Source organism: Panthera pardus, unplaced genomic scaffold (genome assembly GCF_024362965.1).
Source record: "Panthera pardus isolate Hobbes unplaced genomic scaffold, ASM2436296v1 HiC_scaffold_21, whole genome shotgun sequence".
Lineage (NCBI taxonomy): Eukaryota > Metazoa > Chordata > Mammalia > Carnivora > Felidae > Panthera > Panthera pardus.
In genome coordinates, this window is record NW_026526777.1 from 67271921 (window position 1) to 67293621 (window position 21701).

General features: G+C 41.6%; 1 protein-coding gene across 1 annotated transcript in view; it reads left to right on the top strand.

Moving 5' to 3' along the window:
* The window catches only part of CDC42BPA (CDC42 binding protein kinase alpha), a 316152-nt gene that overhangs the window by 142670 nt on the left and 151781 nt on the right, over nucleotides 1–21701 (top strand). The window contains 5 exon segments of the mRNA XM_053909423.1: nucleotides 4826–4919; nucleotides 14623–14823; nucleotides 16921–17169; nucleotides 19210–19289; nucleotides 21232–21398. Of these exon segments, the coding sequence (XP_053765398.1) occupies nucleotides 4826–4919; nucleotides 14623–14823; nucleotides 16921–17169; nucleotides 19210–19289; nucleotides 21232–21398 (791 nt within the window).

Here is a 21701-nt window from a genome sequence, read left to right on the forward strand (position 1 = left end):
TATCAACGTGGATAACACGTTTCAGAAACAGTATTAGAAGAAAACCAAGTTGCACAGGCTACACACAGTTTGGTATCAGTTACAAAGTTTAAAGACATTCAGAAAAATACGTAGTCTTAATGGTCGCATATATGTGTACTAATAACATAAAATAAATGTGGATACAGTAAACAGGGTAGTGGTTGCTAACCTCTCGGGAGTGGGGGGAAGGAGATGATACGGGAGGGAAATGGGATACTTAGGGAGAGTCAGTACCGTCCTGGTAAATGTTTTCTGTTACACTGTTTATTATTTGTTATAAATATAAATACAATTTATTTGTCTAATTAGGTTTTAATATTTCCTATCTTTAAAATATTAATGATTATGGCGGTGCCCGGGTGGCTCAGTCGGTTGAGCGTCCGACTTTGGCTCAGGTCATGATCTTGTATTCGTGGGTTCAAGCCCCGTGTCGGGCTGTGTGCTGACAGCTCGAAGCCTGGAGTCTGCTTCGGATTCTGTGTCTCCCGCTCTCTGCCCCTCCCCCACTTGTGCTCCGTGTCTCTCTCTCTCTCTCAAAAATAAAAATAAACATAGGGGCGCCTGGGTGGCTCAGTCGGTTGGGCGTCCGACTTCGGCTCAGGTCATGATCTCACGGTCTGTGAGTTCCAGCCCCACGTCGGGCTCTGTGCTGACAGCTCGGAGCCTGGAGCCTCTTTCAGATTCTGTGTCTCCCTCTCTCTCTGCCCCTCCCCCATTCATGCTCTGTCTCTCCCTGTCTCAAAAATAAATAAAATGTTAAAAAAAAATTTTTTTTAAATAAATAAATAAAAATAAACATAAAAAATATTTTAAAAATGATGATTATGAATCCTTTCACTATTTTCCTTTTCTGTAATTCTTTTAGTCTTTAAAATCTGAGAACTAGGAAGCATAAGAGACTCTTAAAAACTGAGAACAAACTGAGGGTTGATGGGGGGTGGGAGGGAGGGGAGGGTGGGTGATGGGTATTGAGGAGGGCACCTTTTGGGATGAGCACTGGGTGTTGTATGGAAACCAATTTGACAATAAATTTCATATATTGAAAAAAAAAGAAATCACAGAAAATATTGAAATACAAATTGTCATATTAAAAAAATAAATAGATAAAATCTGAGAACTAGGGCTGCCTGGGTGGCTCAGTCAGTTAAGTGTCTACCTTTGGCTCAGGTCATGATCTCACGGCCTATGGGTTTGGGCCCCACATCAGGCTCTGTGCTGACAGCTCTGAGCCTGGTGCTTCCGATTCTGTGTCTCCCTCTGTCTCTGCCCCTCCAGTGCTCACACTCTCTCGATCTCAAAAATAAATAAACATAAAAAAATTTTGTTAATCTGAGAAATACACCAGGAACAGTTATGTGTAGTAATTATACAGCTTTTTTTTTTTTTTTTGAAAGCACAAGGGAGAGGGGCAGAGAGAGAGAGAGAGAGAGAGAGAGAGAGAATCTAAAGCAGGCTTCATGCTCAGCGTGGAGCCTAACACTGGTCTCTTATCTCAGTGACCATGAGATGATGACCAGAGTGAAAATAAAGAGTTGGACACTTAACCATCTGAGACCCAGGTGCCTCAGCTTAATATATATTTTTCTAAAGTTTGTTTACTTAGTGTGAGCTGGGGAGGGGCGGGGGGGGGGAGAGAAAGAGAGAGAGAAGGGGAGAGGGAGAGGGAGGGAAGCCCAAGCAGGCTCCACATTGCCAGCACGGAGCCCAATGTGGGGCTGGAACCCACAGACTGTGAGATCATGACCTGAGCTGAAATCCAGAGTCGGATGCTGAACTGACTGAGATACCCAGGTGCCCACTATCTCTTAAAATAAAAATATAATACATTTTTTATCGTCATCTAAAAATGATTTAGGTAATTTCTAAGGGTCCTCTAGCACTAAAGTATAGTTCTTTGATGTTTCCAAGCAACAGAAGAATATTTTTTTAATATGCCACTCTGACAGTTCAGGGTGAATTCAGACATTGAGGATAATGAAGCCAATTTCCTATAAAAGTTGTTGTTGTTTTTCAGTGCATCTATCCTTTCTCTGTCCTCCACAACAGGTGTCACCAAGCTTTTTCTGTAAAGGGTCAGACAGGAAATATTTTAGGCTTTGAAAGCCACACTGTAGTCAGTGCTACTTGCTTCTGCTGTCATAGTGGGAAAGCCAACAGAGACAGTACTTACAAGTGAACGGAAGCGACTTTATTTACAACAAAACTTTATTTTCAACAACAGGCAATGGGCTGGACTTAGCCTGCGTGTCAGTATTTGCCATATTGTGGTGTATTGCACACAGAAATGTCTTCAGTCCTACTATCCCGATTGTAGATGAGAAAATTGAGGCATAGAAACCTTGAGTGGTATCATTCCAGTTAAAATGACCCTAGTTGAGGACACAGATCTACAAAAATGTTGCTAAGGCCAATGCCAGAGAGACTGCTGCCTATGTTTTCTTCTAGTTTTATGATTTCAGGTCTCACATTTAGGTCTTTAATCCATTTTGAGTTTATTTTTGTGTACGGTGTGAGAAAGTGTCCTGTTTCATTCTTTTGCATGGTGCTGTCCAGTTTTCCCAACACCATTGGTTGTATAGCGTGTCTTTTCCCCATTGTGTATTCCTGCCTCCTTTGTTGTAGATTAAGTGACCACATAAGCTTGGGTTTATTTGCTCCCTATGCTGTTCCGTACATCTGTCTGTTTTTGTGTCCATACCATACCGTTTGATTATTATATCTTTGTAGTATAGCTTGAAATCTAGGATCATGATACCTCCAGCTTTGTTCTAAGTAGGTCTTCTCAAGAAAGGGAAACAAAAGAATAAATTATGGGGGCCACATCAAAATAAAAAGCTTTTGGGGTGCCTGGGTGGCTCAGTCGGTTAAGCGTCCTACTTCGGCTCAGGTCATGATCTCACAGTTTGTGGGTTCAAGCTCCGTGTTGAGCTCTGTGCTGACAGCTCGGAGCCTGGAGCTTGCTTCGGATTCTGTGTCTCCCTTTCTCTTTGCCCCTTCCCCGCTCACGCTGTCTCTCTCTCTCTCTTTCTCAAAAATAAACATTAAAAAAAAAAAAAAAAGCTTTTGCACAGCAAAGGAAACTATCAACAAGACAAAAAGGCAACCTGTTAAATGGGAGAAGATATTTGTTAGTGATACGTCCAATAAGGAGCAAATCTCCAAAATATAGAGCAAATCTCCAAAATACGCCTCCAGCTTAATAACGAAAAACCAAACTGTCTACTTAAAACATGGGCATAAGCACTAAATGGACATTTTTCAAGAGAGTCATATAGAGATGCTGAACGTGAAGAGGTACCGAACATCACTCATCATCAGGGAAATGCAAATCCAAACCACAACAAGATGTTACGGTATCCCTGTTGGGATGGCTGGAATCCAAAAAGACAAGAAATAACAGGTGCTGGTGAGGGCGTAGAGAAAAAGGAATGCTCATGCGCTACTGGTGAGCCTGTAAACTGGTGCAGCCACTGTGGAAAACATTGGGGAGGGGGTGTTCCTAAAAGAATTAAAACCAGAGATACCGTATAATCCAGTAATAACATTCCTGGGTATTTAGCCAAAGAAAATGGAAACACTACTTTGAAAAGATACGTGCACCCTTATGTTTATTACAACATTATTTATAATAGCCAAGATATGGAAGCAGCCCAGGTATCCACTGATAGATGATTGGATGAAGAAGACGTACATACATAGAGCGGATCGTTACTTAACCATAAACAGAATGTGATTTAGCCATTTGTGACAAGATGGATATACCTGAAGAGTATTATGCTAAGTGAGATCAGAGAAAGACAAGCGTCCTGTAATTTCATTTCTGTGTAGATCTAAAAAACAAAACAAATGAACAAAGAAAGAAACAAAAAAACAGACTCTTAGATACAGAGAACGCACTGATGGTTGTCAGAGGTGAGGTGTGTGGGGGGGATAGGTGAAATAGGTAAATGGTATTAAGAGGTACAAACCTCCAGTTATAGAATAAATAAGTCAAGGAAAGAAATGGGAAAGAAAATGACCCTAACCACATGATAATGGAATTCTTTTTGCATATATGATGTTCATAGAAGATTCTTTTTCTTCCTCACCAGGTAGAATACATTGAGAGGGTCTAATCTCTTAATTTTTCACAAGTTTTAGATTGTGATTAGAAAACGCATTGCTGGGTCTTCTTTACAGGAATCGTTTTACGTATGATTTTTGCCAAGGTTTGCAACACTTTTCCTTATTCAAATGTAGAAACAGATACAAAAACTGGTGTGATGTGATTTGTTAATTAGATTTGGATACCTTACAAGCATATCACGTAAATTACTACCAAGCGGTGTGTCAGATGAATTTCAAAATCAGCTTTATGAAGCAATGTCTTTAGAATTACTTTGAACTGAAATAATTAGAAATTTATTTATTATGAGGTCGAGGAAGTGTATTTTTCCCTCTCCAATTTCACGGCCAAAGGATAGTTTGTTTTGTGTGTGTCAAGACATTGTGGTCTTCTCCGTGTATTGAAAGTAGGCCTAACGTGGTCATACTGGAATCTGTGCACATTATATAGTTAATTCAACCTGAATGAAAACTGCCAAAAAGTTTTTATCTCCAGGAGAACACTGAAAGTGCGTGTGTTCAAGGAAGTTTTCATATGAATCGGAGCCAGGATTTGAACCCATAAAGTTTAGTCAAATAGGTGTTCTTAGAGTATTGATTTTAAAAGAAGTTGAAGTTTTCAAATAAAATTTTGTCTTACCAAATAAGTGGTTCAGTCCCCCCCCCCCCGACTAAAAATTGACCATATCTATCTTTTCAGGGACATCAAACCTGACAACATATTGATGGACATGAATGGACATATTCGGTTAGCAGATTTTGGTTCTTGTCTGAAGCTGATGGAAGATGGAACGGTAAATAAAGCTAAATCTGAAGTCATTTTATCCATAGATCTCCCCCTTGCTACTTGTCCTCTTTATCTGCTTTAGAATCCACGTTTTTATAGTAGTTAACTATCCATCCACCCGTCCGTCCTTTTGACTTTCTCCGCGCCACCTTTTCCCACAACAGCGTTCAGGCATACTGACTCATAATAGGGTTTGTTTATAAAGTCCTTCGCCATTTTCACTGTGTATGTTAGTGATGGTAAGATTGATACAGTGCGTCTTTCAGGAGAACTTTGTGTCTTCTTTAGAGGGACTGTTGATTGCACTTGAGATATTTTCACAGTTTTAGAGAAGGGAATGAAGATGGAGAAGAAAATGTGGCTCCTTCCTCACCTTTATTTTTTTCATCTTTCTTCCCTAGTTGTCTAGTTTCTGTTTTGAGGGACAACGTTCAACAAAGGAATGCTTTAATCAGGATAGGCTCTATGTGGATTCAGTTTTACATGACCATTTGGTTTAGTTGTCCTAAGCCTACATCTTTCAGCTGTTTTCTTTCACTTACATAGAAGTCTATATGCCCCAATTTATTCTCTGTTTTGTCTTGTTTTATTTTGCTTGCTTTTCAACTCCCTGGCTATATAGCAGAGGTCCAAATGTAAGTAATTTCAATTGGCAGGCACTGTTTTTGAGAGCAAAGGCCATGAAAATGTCCTATTATTCTGGATCAGTAATTTGACTTCCGAAAATTTATCCTAAGAAGATATCCTGAAAAAAGTAGATTATATGACTTCTGCCTCTGGTCATGATGAAAGGAGTGATTGGTACCAAATTGTCCTCTCACTATAAACAACTATAAAAACGTACGTGGGGCGCCTGGGTGGTGTAGTCAGTTAAGCGTAAAACTTCGGCTCAGGTCTGATCTCACCGTTTGTGAGTTCGAGCCCCACGTCAGGCTCTGTGCTGACAGCTCAGAGCCTGGAGCCTGCCTCGGATTCTGTGTCTCCTTCTCTCTCTGCACCTCTCCCGCTTGCACTCTGTCTCCGTCTCTCTCTCAAAAGTAAATAAACATTAAAAAAGAAAAATTGGTGACAATACCAAATGCTGACAAGAATGTGAAGTCTGTCACTCACACATTACTGGAGGCAATGTGAAACGGTACAGACGCCAGAAAAAAGCTTAGTGGTGTCTTAAAAAAAATAAGCATGCAATTACCATGTGATCCAGGAATTGCACACCTGCTGTTTATTCCAGAAAAATAAAAATTTGCATTCCCACAAAAACTGTACATTTATGAATGGTTACAGAAGCTTTATTTGTAATAGCCCCAAATTGGAAAACCAGATATCCTTCTGATGGTTGGTTAAGGAAACTGGTACAGAGGCGCCCAGGGGGTTTAGTCAGTTAAAGCCTCCAACTCTTGATCTCAGCTCAGGTGTTGATCTCAGGGTCGTGCGTTCAAGCCCCGAGTTGATGAATCTCAGACTTCTGTAAATCTGCCCTCCAAGGGTGTAATTGTAAGCTAACCCTTGTTCAAGGAGATCAGGAAGTATTTTTTATCTTCTTCTACAAGAATTAATATCTTCAGAGAAAGATAACAGGATCCGTGCTCTGTGCTCCAACGGCTTACTGACAGTGACCAGCGTTCAATCAGAAATCACCAAACCAAACAAAAATCGGGACAGGATAGGGATTAGGATACAGAGTTAAAAAATAGAAGCAGTCAGGGGCACCTGGGTGGCCCAGTTGGTTGAATGTTTGACTCTTGATTTTGGCTCAGGTCGTGACTAAACAATTAAAATACAGCCTTAAAGATTGTTCAGATAAGAAATCTCATCAGAGAAAGAAATCAAATAGACCCTTTATTTATTTTTTTAAAAAAATTTAATATTTGTTTTTGAGAAGCACAGAGCGCAAGCAGGGGAGGGGCAGAGAGAGAGGGAGACACAGAATCTGAAGCAGGCTCCAGGCTCCGGGCTGTCCGCACGGAGCCTGACGCGGAGCTCGAATTCACGAGCCATGAGATCATGACTCGATCTGAAGTCGGGTCACCCAGCTAAGCCACCCAGGTGTTCCTCAAATAGACCTTTTAGAACTTGAAAAGTATAGTAATAGAAATTTAAAAAATTCACAGGAGGAGGTTAATTCAGGTTAGAGATATGAGAAGAAAGTGCCAGTGAGTTTGAAGACAGGTCAAAAGAGATGATCCAGTCTGAAGAATAGAGAGAAAAAGACTGAAGCAAAATAAATAGAGGCTCAGGGATCCATAGGATTGGAATACTAGAAGAGAGTGAAACAGGAGTAGGAAAACTTTGTAGGATTGGTGATTTTTACCAAATATGATGAAAACATAAATCTAAGAATCTTAGTGTATCTCACGTTTATAAAAGGGACCCCACTTGTACACAATTAAGCTCCTGAAAATGAAACATAAGGGAAAAAATTGAAAGCCGCCAGAATTGAAAACATGTTCGTACTTTGGGAACATGGTAAGAATAGCCACAGCTCTCTTGTCAGAAATAATGAAATGATGTCTTTGCAATGATGAACGGAAAAAAAATGTGTAAACCAAGAGTTCTATGTCAAGCAGAGATATTCTTCAAAAATGAAGGTGAATAAAAGACATTTTCAGTTACATGAAAGGTGAGACATTAATCTCCAGCAGGCCTGGATGCTAAGCAGTGTCCTTTAATCCAAAGGAGATGAATGATACCAGTTGCATACTTAGATGGGTGGGATAAAGAATATCAGATATGATCAATAAGATAGGTAGGATAAAGACAAAGGACTATATTTCTTCAGAATGTACATAAAAGGCATCCGATGACTGTTAAAAGCAAAAATAATAACGCTGTCACATGGGGTTATGATATACGTGGAAGTAACACAAACCACGTGAAATAGTCTGTGGAATCACACTGCTCGAGAATACCTGCTGTATGTGAGACAGGAAGTGGGCAGTAGATCGTGCCAGGCATGACACGAGAAGGGAGAAATCGCAGGGTGGTCTTGCTGAGTTGAGAAACCGCAGATCAAAGTCAGGAGGCTGTGGCATCAGGAAGCTGTGGATCGGAATTCTAGAGAGGAGAGAGTCACACGGAAGAAGAATTCCCTGGGAAGAGCTAGCGTTTCCCCACTTCCGCATGTTAGCCGCCCCTTAGACTCACAGCTGGGACTCTGATTCGCAGCCTTCCAGATCCCTGTGCATCCCAGAATGCAGTGCGTACCGTTTCTGTCCGCAGGAGTCACCCCCGATCAAGTTTATTCCTGAAATCGTGGTGCGTCTTCCCAATCATTCATTCTTTATTGATGACCTCAAAATAAATTTCCTGGACATAACAGCAGGTTTATCTTCCATTTAAAAAATTATAATGAGGGGCTAGGACTTTGACTCGGGTCATGATCTCACGGTTGGTGAGTTCAAGCCCCGCATCAGGCTCTGCGCTGACAGCCTAGAGCCTGCTTCGGATTCTGCCCCTCCCTCCCTCCCTCTCTCAAAAATAAATAAACATTTAAAAAATTTTAAAAATTATAATGAGTAAGCCTTTGTACTAGTTTTCTTTCCATTTAATTTCTTTTTCCTCGAAGCGATCTATATGTATTTCAAGAAGGGTTATCGTAAAAACTGCATTCCTGTGTCCTGTTCTTTCTAGTCTGGATCTCTTTTGCTAGAGGAAGACACTTACAGACTTCTGGCTTTTCTTCTGTCGTTTCTTTTACTTACGTATTTCTGGTTACCATATTTTGCTACTATCTTTTGATTATTTAGTTTTAGATTTTACCTGTTAATTTCCTACCGTGGAAAATTTCCTACCGTCTCATCCAACCCATACACTTTCTGTCTGTCTTCCTAGTGTAAGTATCACAGTCTTTCCTCAAATCCTATTCAGTTATGATTTTATACAAAATATTGTTCATAGTGCTGCCATGTGGTTTATTTTAATTATAATTATTTTCTTGAACAGCCTTTTGTTGTCCTTGGAGTAAGTGACCACTTTGCCTGGTTTTCTGTGTAATCCTTGCCAGGTTATCCCCAAACTCTCCACCCTGTAATTCCTCTCTCTCTCTCAGACACATTAAGTCACTTAGCGGTTCCCTTTTATCTTTTGGAGATGGCTACCCTAGAGCCTTGCCACCCCCCTTTCTAATCTGGACTGTTCTGTTGGCCTGTCGTAGCACAGTCATGCCACTACTGTCCCACCCCTCATCATGGGATTAACTGCACGGCTCTGTAGTGGTGCCTCCTCTGTCTCCTGGGTCCCGTGTCTGGCTTTCTTTCCCCCTGGTGGTAGCTGCCTGAGAAGGGTTCCTGGGAAAGTAAATATTTTATCATCTTGCACATCTTAAAAATGGTGTCACTTCTACCCCCATACTTGATTGATAATTTATTTGGGCATAGTATTATAGATTTGAAATTATATCTAGCAGGCGTTGCCTTGTCTTCTAACTTACTGTGGAGACATCTGGCGACATTCTAGTTCTCAATTCTTCTATTGTAACCCTCCCCACCCCCCACCTTATCTGGAAGCTTGTGGAAAATTTGTTTGTCCCAGGGTTCTGAAATGTTATGATTATATGACTTTGGATAGGATTTATTTATCACCTGGGCAGCTGCCTCAATTTTAACCTTTCCCAAATTTTATGACTTTCCAAGTCAAGTGTCGCCTTGCTTTTTGGCTCTCACCTGCAAGTTAAAACTCTGCCACCTTAATCACTACATATCTTTACAAGAAGTCAGTTTTTGGGAGAGATGTCCTGCTGTAATTCCTTTTCTTCTCAAATTGTCTTGGCTGTCCTTGGCCATTTGTTTTTCCGTATGATCGTTGGGATTACATTCTTGGTTTATATACATACGTGTACACACATACAAATACCCCTTCACAAACAAGCTTGTAGACCTGCATTGAATATAGAGGTTGATTTTGGGGAAATTTATGTCCATAACATGGAATCTTGCCTTCCATAAATATGGTGTCTCTCCCCATTGGTTTAGGTTCTCTTTTATGTCTGTTTTTGAAGTTTTATCATTATGTTCACCGTAAATCCATGACCTTAATTTGTTAAGCTTGTTCCTAGGCATACTGTGGATTTTTGGGGGCGTGGAGCATTATAAATGATAACTTTAAAAAGTTTCCAGTTTAATAGCTTGTTACTTTTGTTGAGGACCAAGTTGATTTTTGTATACTTATCTTGAAGCTAGCAAGCTAAATTTCTTATTCAAAATAATTTGTAGATTTTTCTAGATTTTCTATATAGACAGTCATATGATCCACAAGTAATAATCAGCTTCGGGTTTTGTCTTCTCCATTTCTTACATATGCTATTTTTTACCCTTATGCAGTGATCTTCAGTGTAGTATTACATAGCTAGGAATATTGGGAGCTTCTATGCCTTCTTCTTGACATTAACAGTGTTTCTCCTATAGGGTCAAATTTAGCATGATGTTTGCTGTAAACTTTTGGTGTATATTCTTTATAAGATTAAGGAAATGTCTGTTTCTTATTACTAAGAATATGTTATCGTTGTTATTGTCGTAATTAAATGATTTTTCTGCATCCATCGAGATGATGATATTAGGATGTTTTCCCTTTAATCTGTTAATCTGATGAATGACATAGATTGTCTAATGTTGAGTCATCCATTCTCTGGCTAAACATAACTTTATGATGAAGGCGTATTGATATTTTTGAACAAATTGCTAGGTTGACTCTGCTAATATTTTATACTGGATTGTTACCTGAGATTCATACTTGAGATTGATCATATCTGAGGTTGTGGTGTGATTTTCTTTCTCAAATCATTCTTGTCTGGTTTCTGTGGTTGTGTATTTTAGCCTTATAAAATGGACAGGGGAGTAGTCCTGTCCTCTCCCCTTACCCATTTTGGCTTTAGAGCATAACCCTCTAACACAGGGGTTATGTAATTTGTAGAATGGTAGAACTCACTTTTAAATCACCTTTGCCTTAGTGAGGTTTTGTTTTCTTCCCCTTCTTCTTCTTCTTCCTTTTTTTTTTTTTTTTTTTGTTTGTTTTCCAAGTAGATTTTATACTATTGATTCAAACTTTTTAATGGTTATAGGTCTCTTTGGGTTTCTATTTTTTCCTGAGTCAGTTTTGGTAAGTTATTATTTTTTTTCCTATGAAAATTGTCTGTTTTCTCTGAGTTTTCTATTTTGTTGGTATAACATTCAGATTGCACTCTTCTTAGCTTTAAAATCTGTTACATGTGTAGGTTTTTTTTGTTTTTTTCCACCCTAATGTTGTTTATTTGTGCTTTTCTTTTCCTTTGTCCGTTTGATATATAATACAGCATCTGACTCTTTTTCAGTTCTAAATACTTTCCAATTTCAGTTAGAACATTTCTGTGGACCATGATTATATAGTTATGTGCTTTTTAGTATCCATAGTATTGTATTTACTTATTTATATACAAGATCCGCTTTAGCGTGAGGATTATTATATGGGGCTGCCTCTTGCTTCAAACATCATATAGGCTGAGGGTCCTCTTGTCCTCCTGTATATGTTAAAACCCGAGGACCTAGAACATGAAAACCAACATTCCCCAGCCAGCCCCACTCCTTGCTCTAATGATTATCACTCTGGTTCCCAAACATCACTTGATTATAGGCCTCTAAGAATTTCTTTTTTTTTAAGAGCTCATTTATATGTTTATAAAGATGGTTGTTTTGTATTTTATGTAGCATTTTTAAGAGTTTGCAGTGGAAGAGTTTTCAAGTTACTTAATCTAGGATTGCCAAATATGAAGTCTATTCTAATGATTAACCAAGAATGATATTTTTTTTCGAGAAAATCCAGAATATTAGCCATTATTCTACCCTGAGAATGTTCATTTTTTTATATGCTCCTTTATTTATTTTTTTAAATATGAAATTTATTGTCAAATTGGTTTCCATACAACACCCAGTGCTCATCCCAACAGGTGCCCTCCTCAATGCCCATCACCCACTTTCCCCTCCCTCCCACCCTCCATCAACCCTCAGCTTGTTCTCAGTTTATTTATTTATTTATTTATTTATTTATTTCAATATATGAAATTTATTGTGAAATTGGTTTCCATGCAACACCCAGTGCTCATCCCAAAAGGTGCCCTCCTCAATACCCATCACCCACCCTCCCCTCCCTCCCACCCCCCATCAACCCTCAGTTTGTTCTCAGTTTTTAAGAGTCTCTTTTGGATTGGTTCCCTCCCTCTCTAACCTCTTTTTTTTTTTCCTTCCCCCCCCCCGCCATGGTCTTCTGTTAAGTTTCTCAGGATCCACATAAGAGTGAAAACATATGGTATCTGTCTTTCTCTGTCTGACTTATTTCACTTAGCATAACACTCTCCAGTTCCATCCACGTTGCTACAAAAGGCCATATTTCATTCTTTCTCATTGCTACGTAGTATTCCATTGTGTATATAAACCACAACTTCTGTATCCATTCATCAGTTGATGGACATTTAGGCTCTTTCCATAATTTGGCTATTGTTGAAAGTGCTGCTGTAAACATTGGGGTACATGTGTGCCTATGCATCAGCACTCCTGTATCCCTTGGGTAAATTCCTAGCAGTGCTATTGCTGGGTCATAGGGTAGATCTAGTTTTAATTTTTTGAGGAACCTCCACACTTTTCCGGAGTGGCTGCACCAGTTTGCATTCCCACCAACAGTGCAAGAGGGTTCCCGTTTCTCCACATCCTCGCCAGCATCTATAGTCTCCTAATTTGTTCATTTTAGCCACTCTGACTGGCGTGAGGTGGTATCTGAGTGTGGTTTTGATTTGTGTTTCCCTGATGAGGAGCGGCGTTGAGCATCTTTTCATGTGCCTGTTGGCCATCTGGATATCTTCTTTAGAGAAGTGTCTATTCATGTCTTCTGCCCATTTCTTCACTGGATTATTTGTTTTTCAGGTGTGGAGTTTGCTGAGCTCTTTATAGATTTTGGATACTAGCCCTTTGTCCAATATGTCATTTGCAGATCTCTTTCCCCATTCTGTTGGTTGCCTTTTAGTTTTGTTGATTGTTTCCTTTGCAATGCAGAAGCTTTTTATCTTTATGAGGTCCCAATAGTTCATTTTTGCTTTTAATTCCCTTGCCTTTGGGGATGTGTCAAGTAAGAGATTACTGCAGCTGAGGTCAGAGAGGTCTTTTCCTGCTTTCTCCTCTAGGGTTTTGATGAGAACAAGCAATCCTAAAATTTGTATGGAACCACAAAAGACCCCGAATAGCCAAAGTAATATTGAAGATGAAAACCAAAGTGGGAGGCATCACAATCCCAGACTTTAGCCTCTACTACAAAGCTGTAATCATCAAGACAGTATGGTATTGGCACAAAAACAGACACATAGACCAGTAGAATAGAACAGAAACCCCAGAATTACACCCACAAAAGTATGGCCAACTAATCTTTGACAAAGCAGGAAAGAATATCCAATGGAAAAAAGACAGTCTCTTTAACAAATGGTGCTGGGAGAACTGGACAGCAACATGCAGAAGGATGGAACTAGACCACTTTCTTATACCATTCACAAAAATAAACTCAAAATGGATAAAAGACCTGAATGTGATATGCTCCTTTAAAACATACAAAGAATTAATTTTCTTATACTTTAGAGTACCTTATAAGATGTGTTCCCCAAATCATTTTTAGCAATTATTTTCTCATTTACATCTAACTTACCATAATTATATGCTCAGCTATTCTTTTTTGGGACTTAATTTTTTGAAGAGTATGTTTTTCTCCCTTTGTAACTTTTTTAAATTAATAAGTAGTTTGCAGTACGTTGTCAATATTTATTTCCTTAGGTTTCAGTTGAGACGTTTAAAAAGAAAAGGATATTTTGAAATAATTTCTGGACTGCTCATAAATACTGGCCTTTTTGGGGGGAGTTATTTTTCTTCCTTTCAGTGAATTGTAGGGGGGCCTGGGTGGCTCAGGCGGTGGAGGGTCCGACTTTGGCTCAAGTCATGATCTCGCGGCTTGGGGGTTCGTGCCCCGTGTCAGGCTCTGTGCTGACAGCTCGGAGCCTGGAGCCTGCTCAGATTCTGTGTCTCCCTAACTCTCTGCTCCTCCCCTGTTCATGCTCTCTCTCTCAAAAATAAATAAACATTAACAAAATTTTTTTTAATGAATTGTAGGATTTGCCCAGGTTGATTTTTTTTTTTTTATATGTACATGGTAGTCAGATAATATCAGTAATGAATGTTCTGTACTGAGTATTTGTTTTTAATGGTTGTGTGTCCAAATCATATGGCAACCCTGAGTTTAGTCAATGAAGCAACATCAGTAATAAATATTCTATAGTGTTATGAAATCAGAGGACTGCCAGTGTGGAGATTATATAAAATTTAGTTCTGTGTACAAGGAGACAAAATTCAGGTAATGAAAAAGTTGTAGTTGTTTTGAAATAATGTCTGTTGTGTATTTAAGTAAATCTAAATATTTGTAGTTAAAAATTATTATTTATTGGGGCGCCTGAATGGCTCAGTCGTTGAAACGTCCGACTTCAGCTCGGGTCATGATCTCACAGTTCGTGAGTTCAAGCCCCGTGTCAGGCTCTGTGCTGACAGCTCAGAGCCTGGAGCCTGCTTCGGATTCTGTGTCTCCCTCTCTCTCTGGCCCTCCCCTGCTCATGCTCTGTCTCTCTCTCAAAAATGAATAAACGTTAAAAAAAAAATTTAGCAATTATTTATTTCTAATGTAGTAGATTACTAACAGTGTGTGAACTTCTTCAGGTCCAGTCTTCAGTGGCTGTTGGAACTCCAGATTATATCTCTCCTGAAATCCTTCAAGCCATGGAAGACGGGAAAGGCAGATATGGACCTGAGTGTGACTGGTGGTCTTTGGGCGTCTGTATGTACGAAATGCTTTATGGAGAAACACCATTTTATGCAGAATCTCTGGTGGAGACATATGGAAAAATTATGAATCACAAAGTTAGTATATTTCACTTTTCTCAACAACTGAATGTGGTAAATAATACATGTAATAAATTTAAAGTAATGTGATATTTAAAAAGAAAATATTTTCTAAGAACAGTGAACAGTTGAATTTCTGTGCTAATAGGGAACATGACTAAACATGAATAATCAAAATCCATAAATTAGACGTAAGATTATTAGCTCTCCCTTTGCCTGTATTTTATTAGAAATTCTAATAAATAGGAAATTAAGGGGTGCCTGGGTGGCTCAGTCGGTTCAGTGTCCGACTTCGGCTCAGGTCACGATCTCACAGTTTGTGGGTTCGAGCCCTGCATCAGGCTCTATGCTGACAGCTCAGAGCCTGGAGCCTGTTTCAGATTCTGTGTCTCCCTCTCTCTCTGCCCCTCCCGTTCCTGCTCTGTCTCTGTCTCAAGAATAAAATATTAAAAAAAAAAATTTTTTTTTAAATAGGAAATTAAATGGTTTCATCAGTAGAATAACAAAGATCGTAAACAGATAATTTTTATCCTTAATACTATAAGTACATTAATAACTAGAATGCATTTAAAAAATTCTCATCCTTGGCAGTAATAACACAAAATGCAAATCAAAATAAAAATGAGCTATTTGTTTTCTCACCTGGCAAAGATGAAAAATTATACTCTGTACTGTAAATAACTCAACGAGATGAACGTTGTTAGATGTTGTTGATAGGAATATAAATTGATGTACCCTTTCTGTCAACAAGTTTATAAGTACGCATCTAGAGCCTTAAAAACGGTTGAACTTTGGGGGGGCCTGGGTGGCTCAGTCGGTTAAGTGTCCGACTCTTGGTTTCGGCTCAGGTCACGATCTCATAGTTCGTGAGTTCAAGCCCCACATCGGGCTGTGCGCTGACGGTGCAGAGCTTCTTGGGATTCTCTCTCTCCCTGTCTCTCTGCCCCTCCCCTGCTCGCTCGCTCTCTCACCATAAATGAATAACTTAAAATTTTTTAAAAAATGATAGAACTTTGGATTGAGCAACTTGAGTTTTAGGACTCTGCCCTAAAGGAAACATTCAGTTCAACCAAGATGTATGTACAGGAATGCTTCTTCCAGTCTTGTTTATGATCAAAGCAGTGGAAACAATCCAGATTCACCACAGGGACAAATGAATAGCACCTTATTAGCCCATTTAGTACCAAGTGAAATAGAAATAAATTATAAGAAGAAGAAGTTGTTTCTGGTTGATTGGTTTCAGCAGAGCGTGAGCAGTTACAAAAATCTGGAATAGGAATATCCCATAAAAGGAGTGACGATCTGTTCTTCTTAGTTGATCTGGTGAAACAGTTACGATTAGTTGACTCTGCTGTGTAGTTGGCGCTTTTCCAGAGAGTCGACGCTTCCTGTAGAGTTGGCGCTCTGGTACCTGGCTGTGAAGGTAACCTGCTAAAGTAGTTAGGAAGAGTGGAAAGACAGGGAAGGGCTACGCAGTTGTAATTAGTGCGTCGAGCGTTTCGGAGAGAAACCGTTGTCTGTGACATGGCGGGCCAGAGCTGGCTTCCGGAGTTGGGCCGCTCCACCCAAGCCCGTCGTGTGACTGGGAGCGAGTTGCTTGAACTCCCTGGGCCTTTGTTTCCTCCTCTGTGCGGTGGGGATAAGAGAGGTGCCTGCCTTCGACCCCCGCCGCGAGGACTCACCAGGTGGGTGCGTAGAGCACGTCGTGGTGTCAAGTACACGTTCCGTTCTTTCCAAATATCTGTTACCGTTACTCAGCCCTTCGTTCGCGACTTACCCGAACGTTACCCGTCACATACGCTCTCCTGAAAGGTTGAGTCAGACTCTGCTTTTAGTAAGTTCTCTTCATTCCGACAGCAGAGTGAGGTACGTTGGCATTTGATTTTTTCTTCTTCCTGCAGTGTGTGCATGACTGAGTCACACTTAAATGAAAAGTTCCTTTAGGAAAATTCTCTGTTCTCACCCGTCCCTGGATCTCCTGTAGTATGAGTACTTGGTAGCAGCGAACACTTACTAGACATTTTTAAGAGAAAGCGCATCTTGAAGAACGAATGAACGTTCATCAGCCTACTTAGGGAGTTAAACACTGGTTTATACTTTGTGTCTGTTTTTCAGGAGAGGTTTCAGTTTCCAGCTCAAGTGACCGACGTGTCTGAAAATGCTAAGGATCTTATTCGAAGGCTCATTTGCAGCAGAGAACACCGACTGGGTCAGAACGGCATAGAAGACTTTAAGAAACACCCCTTTTTCAATGGAATCGATTGGGATAATATTCGAAACTGTGAAGCACCTTATATTCCAGAAGTTAGTAGCCCCACAGATACATCCAATTTTGATGTGGATGATGATTGTTTAAAGAACTCTGTAAGTATGACTCTGTGAAGGGGTTCTGTCTCTTTCTTTTTAACATGGTTATAAAGCAGTTTCATGGGCCTCCTCATCAATTACCAGTCAGACCGTTATCATGGCTTCTAGTATTTATTCTCCCAGACGTGAAGTGATTAAGAGAGTCCACTGAGGTGAACATGTTTATTCATGACAAGGAGCAGAATTCAGCTTCACGATTTACTCATTAGGTCAGTGATGCCTTAGGTTTCCGAGGAAGAGGAGAAATTAGCTGCTTAGAAAAGTGGACTCGTGATGGCAGAGTGAGGAGGTTGGCCAGTCTCTCCTTCAAGAGCACCATGGTACTGGACCATTTCGGGGCTTGACAAATCACCCGGGGTAAATAAATTGAGAAGAATTTATTCATAAGAACCTGAGCTTTGGTTAACAAGCGCCCCCACAGCCTTCCATCAGCTTGGTTGGGGCCTTCGAACGTTGGCAGGAAGCTGCTTCTGCTGATGCCATTGGAAGAGCTGCCCATGCCCGGTGGTGGTGCCTTGAGAGATAGCAAAGTTGTGGGGAAAGAAGGGGGTGGAAATCTACGGCCTGCCTGTCCTGAGGTCCCGGCCTTACCTGGGGTGGTGGCAGACCGACAGGGTAGCCAGGCCTTCAGCCACCTGGGGCTTACGGGCCTGTTAGGTCCTCAACCCCTTCTCCAAACCTTTAGGTTACATAGGTGCAATTTAGGACAAGAAGAATGCACGATTTTATGGTTTTTGTCTGGTTAGTCTTTTTTTTTTTTTTAAGTTTATTTTGAGAGAGAGGGAGAGGGAGAGAGAACACAAGTGGGGGAGGGGCAGAGAGAGGGTGAGAGAGAGAGAGAGAGAGAGAGAGAGAGGGAGAGAGAATCCCAAGCAGGCTCCACATCATCAGTGTGGAGCCCAGATGTGGAGCTCGAACTCACAGAACCGTGAGATCATGACCCCAGCTGAAATCAAGAGTCGGCCACTTAACTGACTGAGCCACCCGGGGGCCCTGTCTTCTTAATTTGAACTTTATTTTTTATTCCACTGTTTTATTTCTTATGGTTTTAATTCTACACTAAGAATTTTTATATTAATTTTATGTCACTTTTCACTGTTCAGTAAGTAGCATATGCAAGGCAGTTAAGAACTTCTTATGCTTCCCTCTCTGGGCTTTCCTCATCAGTTTCTTTCTTATTATAGGAGTTGTATTTACCATTAACAGAAATTTGAGTCCTTCCAAATTCGATACGTGGTACAGTCGATTCTGATCATGGTAGTCACATGTTCAACTAGGTTTCTGTGTCCCCTGTGTTAGTGAACCGGGGAAACTCCTAGGGGAAACTCACGGTTAGGTTCTTGTGAGCCTCTGGTCTTTTGATCAGCCAGTCAATACATAACCTTGTTTTATGTATGTTTCTATTTAAAGTCACTTTATTTCATGTATACTGTTGATTGATGAAGTTCGAATTCACAGCCAGCGGCCATGTAACTCGCGCCCGAACAGAGCTTGTCTCACGCACGGACTTCTTCGTAGGGCACACCACAGCCGCCTTGCTTAGGAGGGCCGGGTGGCTCTTGGGCCCTGTGCCTGCAGGGCAGGAAACCGTGAAAGACATGGCACACGTAGGCCCCGGAAAGAGCACGGGTTGGTAGTATCTCAGCTGACCCAGGAAGGCAGAACGCCTCCCTGTCCAGTCGCAGCTGCCAACGTAGGCCCCGGGCGGCTCGGTTTTGTTTGTTCGTTTCTCTGCATATGTCCCTGAGCGAGTGCAGAAGGACTGTGAGTATCGATTTCGAGTCACAAGTGATTCTTGGCGATGAGGCGGATCGGCAGGTATGAATACGTGATTGATGACTGGACCCTCGGCGTCAGCCTTTCAGTCTCGATTTTCGTTTTTATTAGAATGTTATCGTACGTCACTACGCATCTGCACCAGACCAGATCGGGGTTTCTAAGTCCGACGGGCCCGTATTTCCGCTTGACGTCTAATATGTGGATCGGCCTGCAGGTCACAGTCGCTTATTTCTTACCAGATGTTTTCTCGTCCCTTAGGAAACGATGCCCCCCCCCACACATACCGCCTTTTCTGGCCACCACCTGCCGTTTGTTGGTTTCACATACACTAGTAGCTGGTAAGTTTGAAAAGTTAACATACTTTGGACAGCTTAAAGCCCATTAAAATGAACTGAGGTTTTAAAATCTGTACAAGAAAGCCTTGAAAAAAACCAAAAAATTTCAATACAGGATGAAGCTACTGCTGGAAGAAGTTAAACACACGAGGACTTTAAGTGATTTTGGAGGAGAAAGAAGGACAGTGGAGCTCAGAATCTTACTCTTAGCCACGGGGCACCAACTGGAAGAGTCCCTTGCTCTTGAGCAAATACACCCCGTGTGCCAGGCAGGCCCCGTCACCTTGGCCGTCTTCTCACGGGCCACCACTCCGCTGCCCGCTGCCCGCTGCCCGTTCCTCCCTACCCGGCTTAGGCTGAGTGCGATTGTAATCGCTCGTGTGCCCCGTGACTCCTCGGCCGCCTCTTGCTCTGTCACATGGTTTCGCTAAGGTGACATCATCCTTACAGTCCCCGTTTCTGCCCGCACCTGTGCCGCTCAGGGTCCAGAGAAAAACACCTGACCGCTCTTGCTGGTCCTTCCTTAAGTTCATGGTTACCAACCTCCCGCGCCCCTCTTGCTGCCTGGAAAGTGCGCCGTGTTACCCTCCGTGCCCATTCTTCCGCTCCCCCGGCTAACTGTTTCGTGCTTTGTACTTTCCTCTGAAACCTCTGTCGCCGTGCTCTCACCTCGCAGTCTCGCCTCCTCTTTCACGGAGAGGTTGCGGCGGGTGGTTTCCACACGCTCCTTCACACGTGGACCACCTGCCTCCCTCTGGCCCCGGGCTCTCGTCTGTGTGGATGAACTGGGGGGGTTTCCGGGGCGCTTGCCTGGCCGCCTCTCACCTCTCTGGCCACTCCTCTGTCTCTGGCCCTGTGCCCCAGCGCTTAGTCTTGGGACCTTTTCCGCTTACGCTCTGGCACACTGCCAGAAGTTTGCTGGTGTGTCCCCGGCAGAGACCTCTCCACTCTCTCCTACTTAGAATCTCTCAACCACCCGCTTCACGTGTTTCTAACGTTGTCTCTTGGATTTCTCTGAACGCGTCTGGTCCTGCCAGAAGTCACAGCGTGTCGCCCCTCCGTTCAGGACCAGCGCCCACTGCCCTCCCAAGCCCAGTGCCTTTGTATCTTAATCCAAACCAAACTTCTCACAAGGCCCTGCACCACTGGCTTCCTTTATCTTTCTGTCTCCCCCTACTCTCGACCTTCCTTACTCGACTCCAGCCACACACATCTCCTTTCCGGCCTGTGAATGTGCCAGACACGCTCTCGCCTCAGAGCTTTTGCACTTCTGTTCCATCTGCCTGGAATGCTGTTTCCCCTGTGGCTCCCTTGGCTGGTCCCCTTCCTCGCTCTGGACTTTCTTTCGAGTTCCTTTCTGAGTGATAGCTGCCTGGCCACTTTGTCTAGATTTTTATTTCCTCCCCATTAATACTCGACAACCCCCCCCCAACACACCCCTTCCTTGCTTTGTCTCTTAGCAGTCAGCTCTAATGCCCTGAAGATTTTACTCATTTATCTGGTTTGTTTCTGTCCCTGGAAGCCAAGCTCTTCATGGGCAAGTGTCTCTTTTGCTCGCTGTTGAATGTCCAGCACTTTACATATTTTTGGCTAAGTATTGAATTAAAGAAAGCATTCACTTTTGCATCCAAATTTTGATAGCGAGGACATGATGTGCGCATTGGACTATGATTTCACTTGGGTGGTCACCTTGTTTTCAGCAAACTTCATTTTACGATTTGTGGTTATTAAAATTCAAAATAAGTGGGACGATTTTTCACTTAAAAATTCTTCTAAAAAGTCATTTGTGTTGAGTTGTGCAAAAAATGTGTTTTACAGTCACTGCAGAGATGGCCAACTGTAATTAGCTATTTAAATCCATGTTTTACATGGACAGTTTCAAAAGGCTCTTTTTTCCTTCAGACTTTCTGTTTCTGTGTGAACTCACCTTGTTTTGTCTCCGCAGTGTTCTTTCTGATCGGAGCTGTTTACGAGTGACAGCCGGGCCCGCTTCCCTCGACCTGGATGTCAACGTTCAGAGGACTCTGGACAACAACTTGGCCACGGAAGCTTACGAGAGAAGAATTAAGCGCCTTGAGCAGGAAAAACTTGAACTTAGCAGAAAGCTTCAAGGTAAATATGTTTTAAAGATGGTATTTTTTCCCTTTTTTGAATTGGACTCACAGTTTTAGGAACTGGGTATTGTAAGCATTGTTTTATCTTGAAAAGAAATTTATTTTATGAGGTGGAAAAAATCCAGTGGAAGAAAGTCACACAGAATACAGTATGATACCATTTACATAAACTCATGACATTAACAGTAAACTGCAAAACAGCCCTTGTTCCCCCGCGGGTGCGTATGTGTGCACATAGACACGTCTGGGGACAAGGAGCCCTTCGCATCCTAGCGTACCGCTCGGTGTGCCTACCATATTT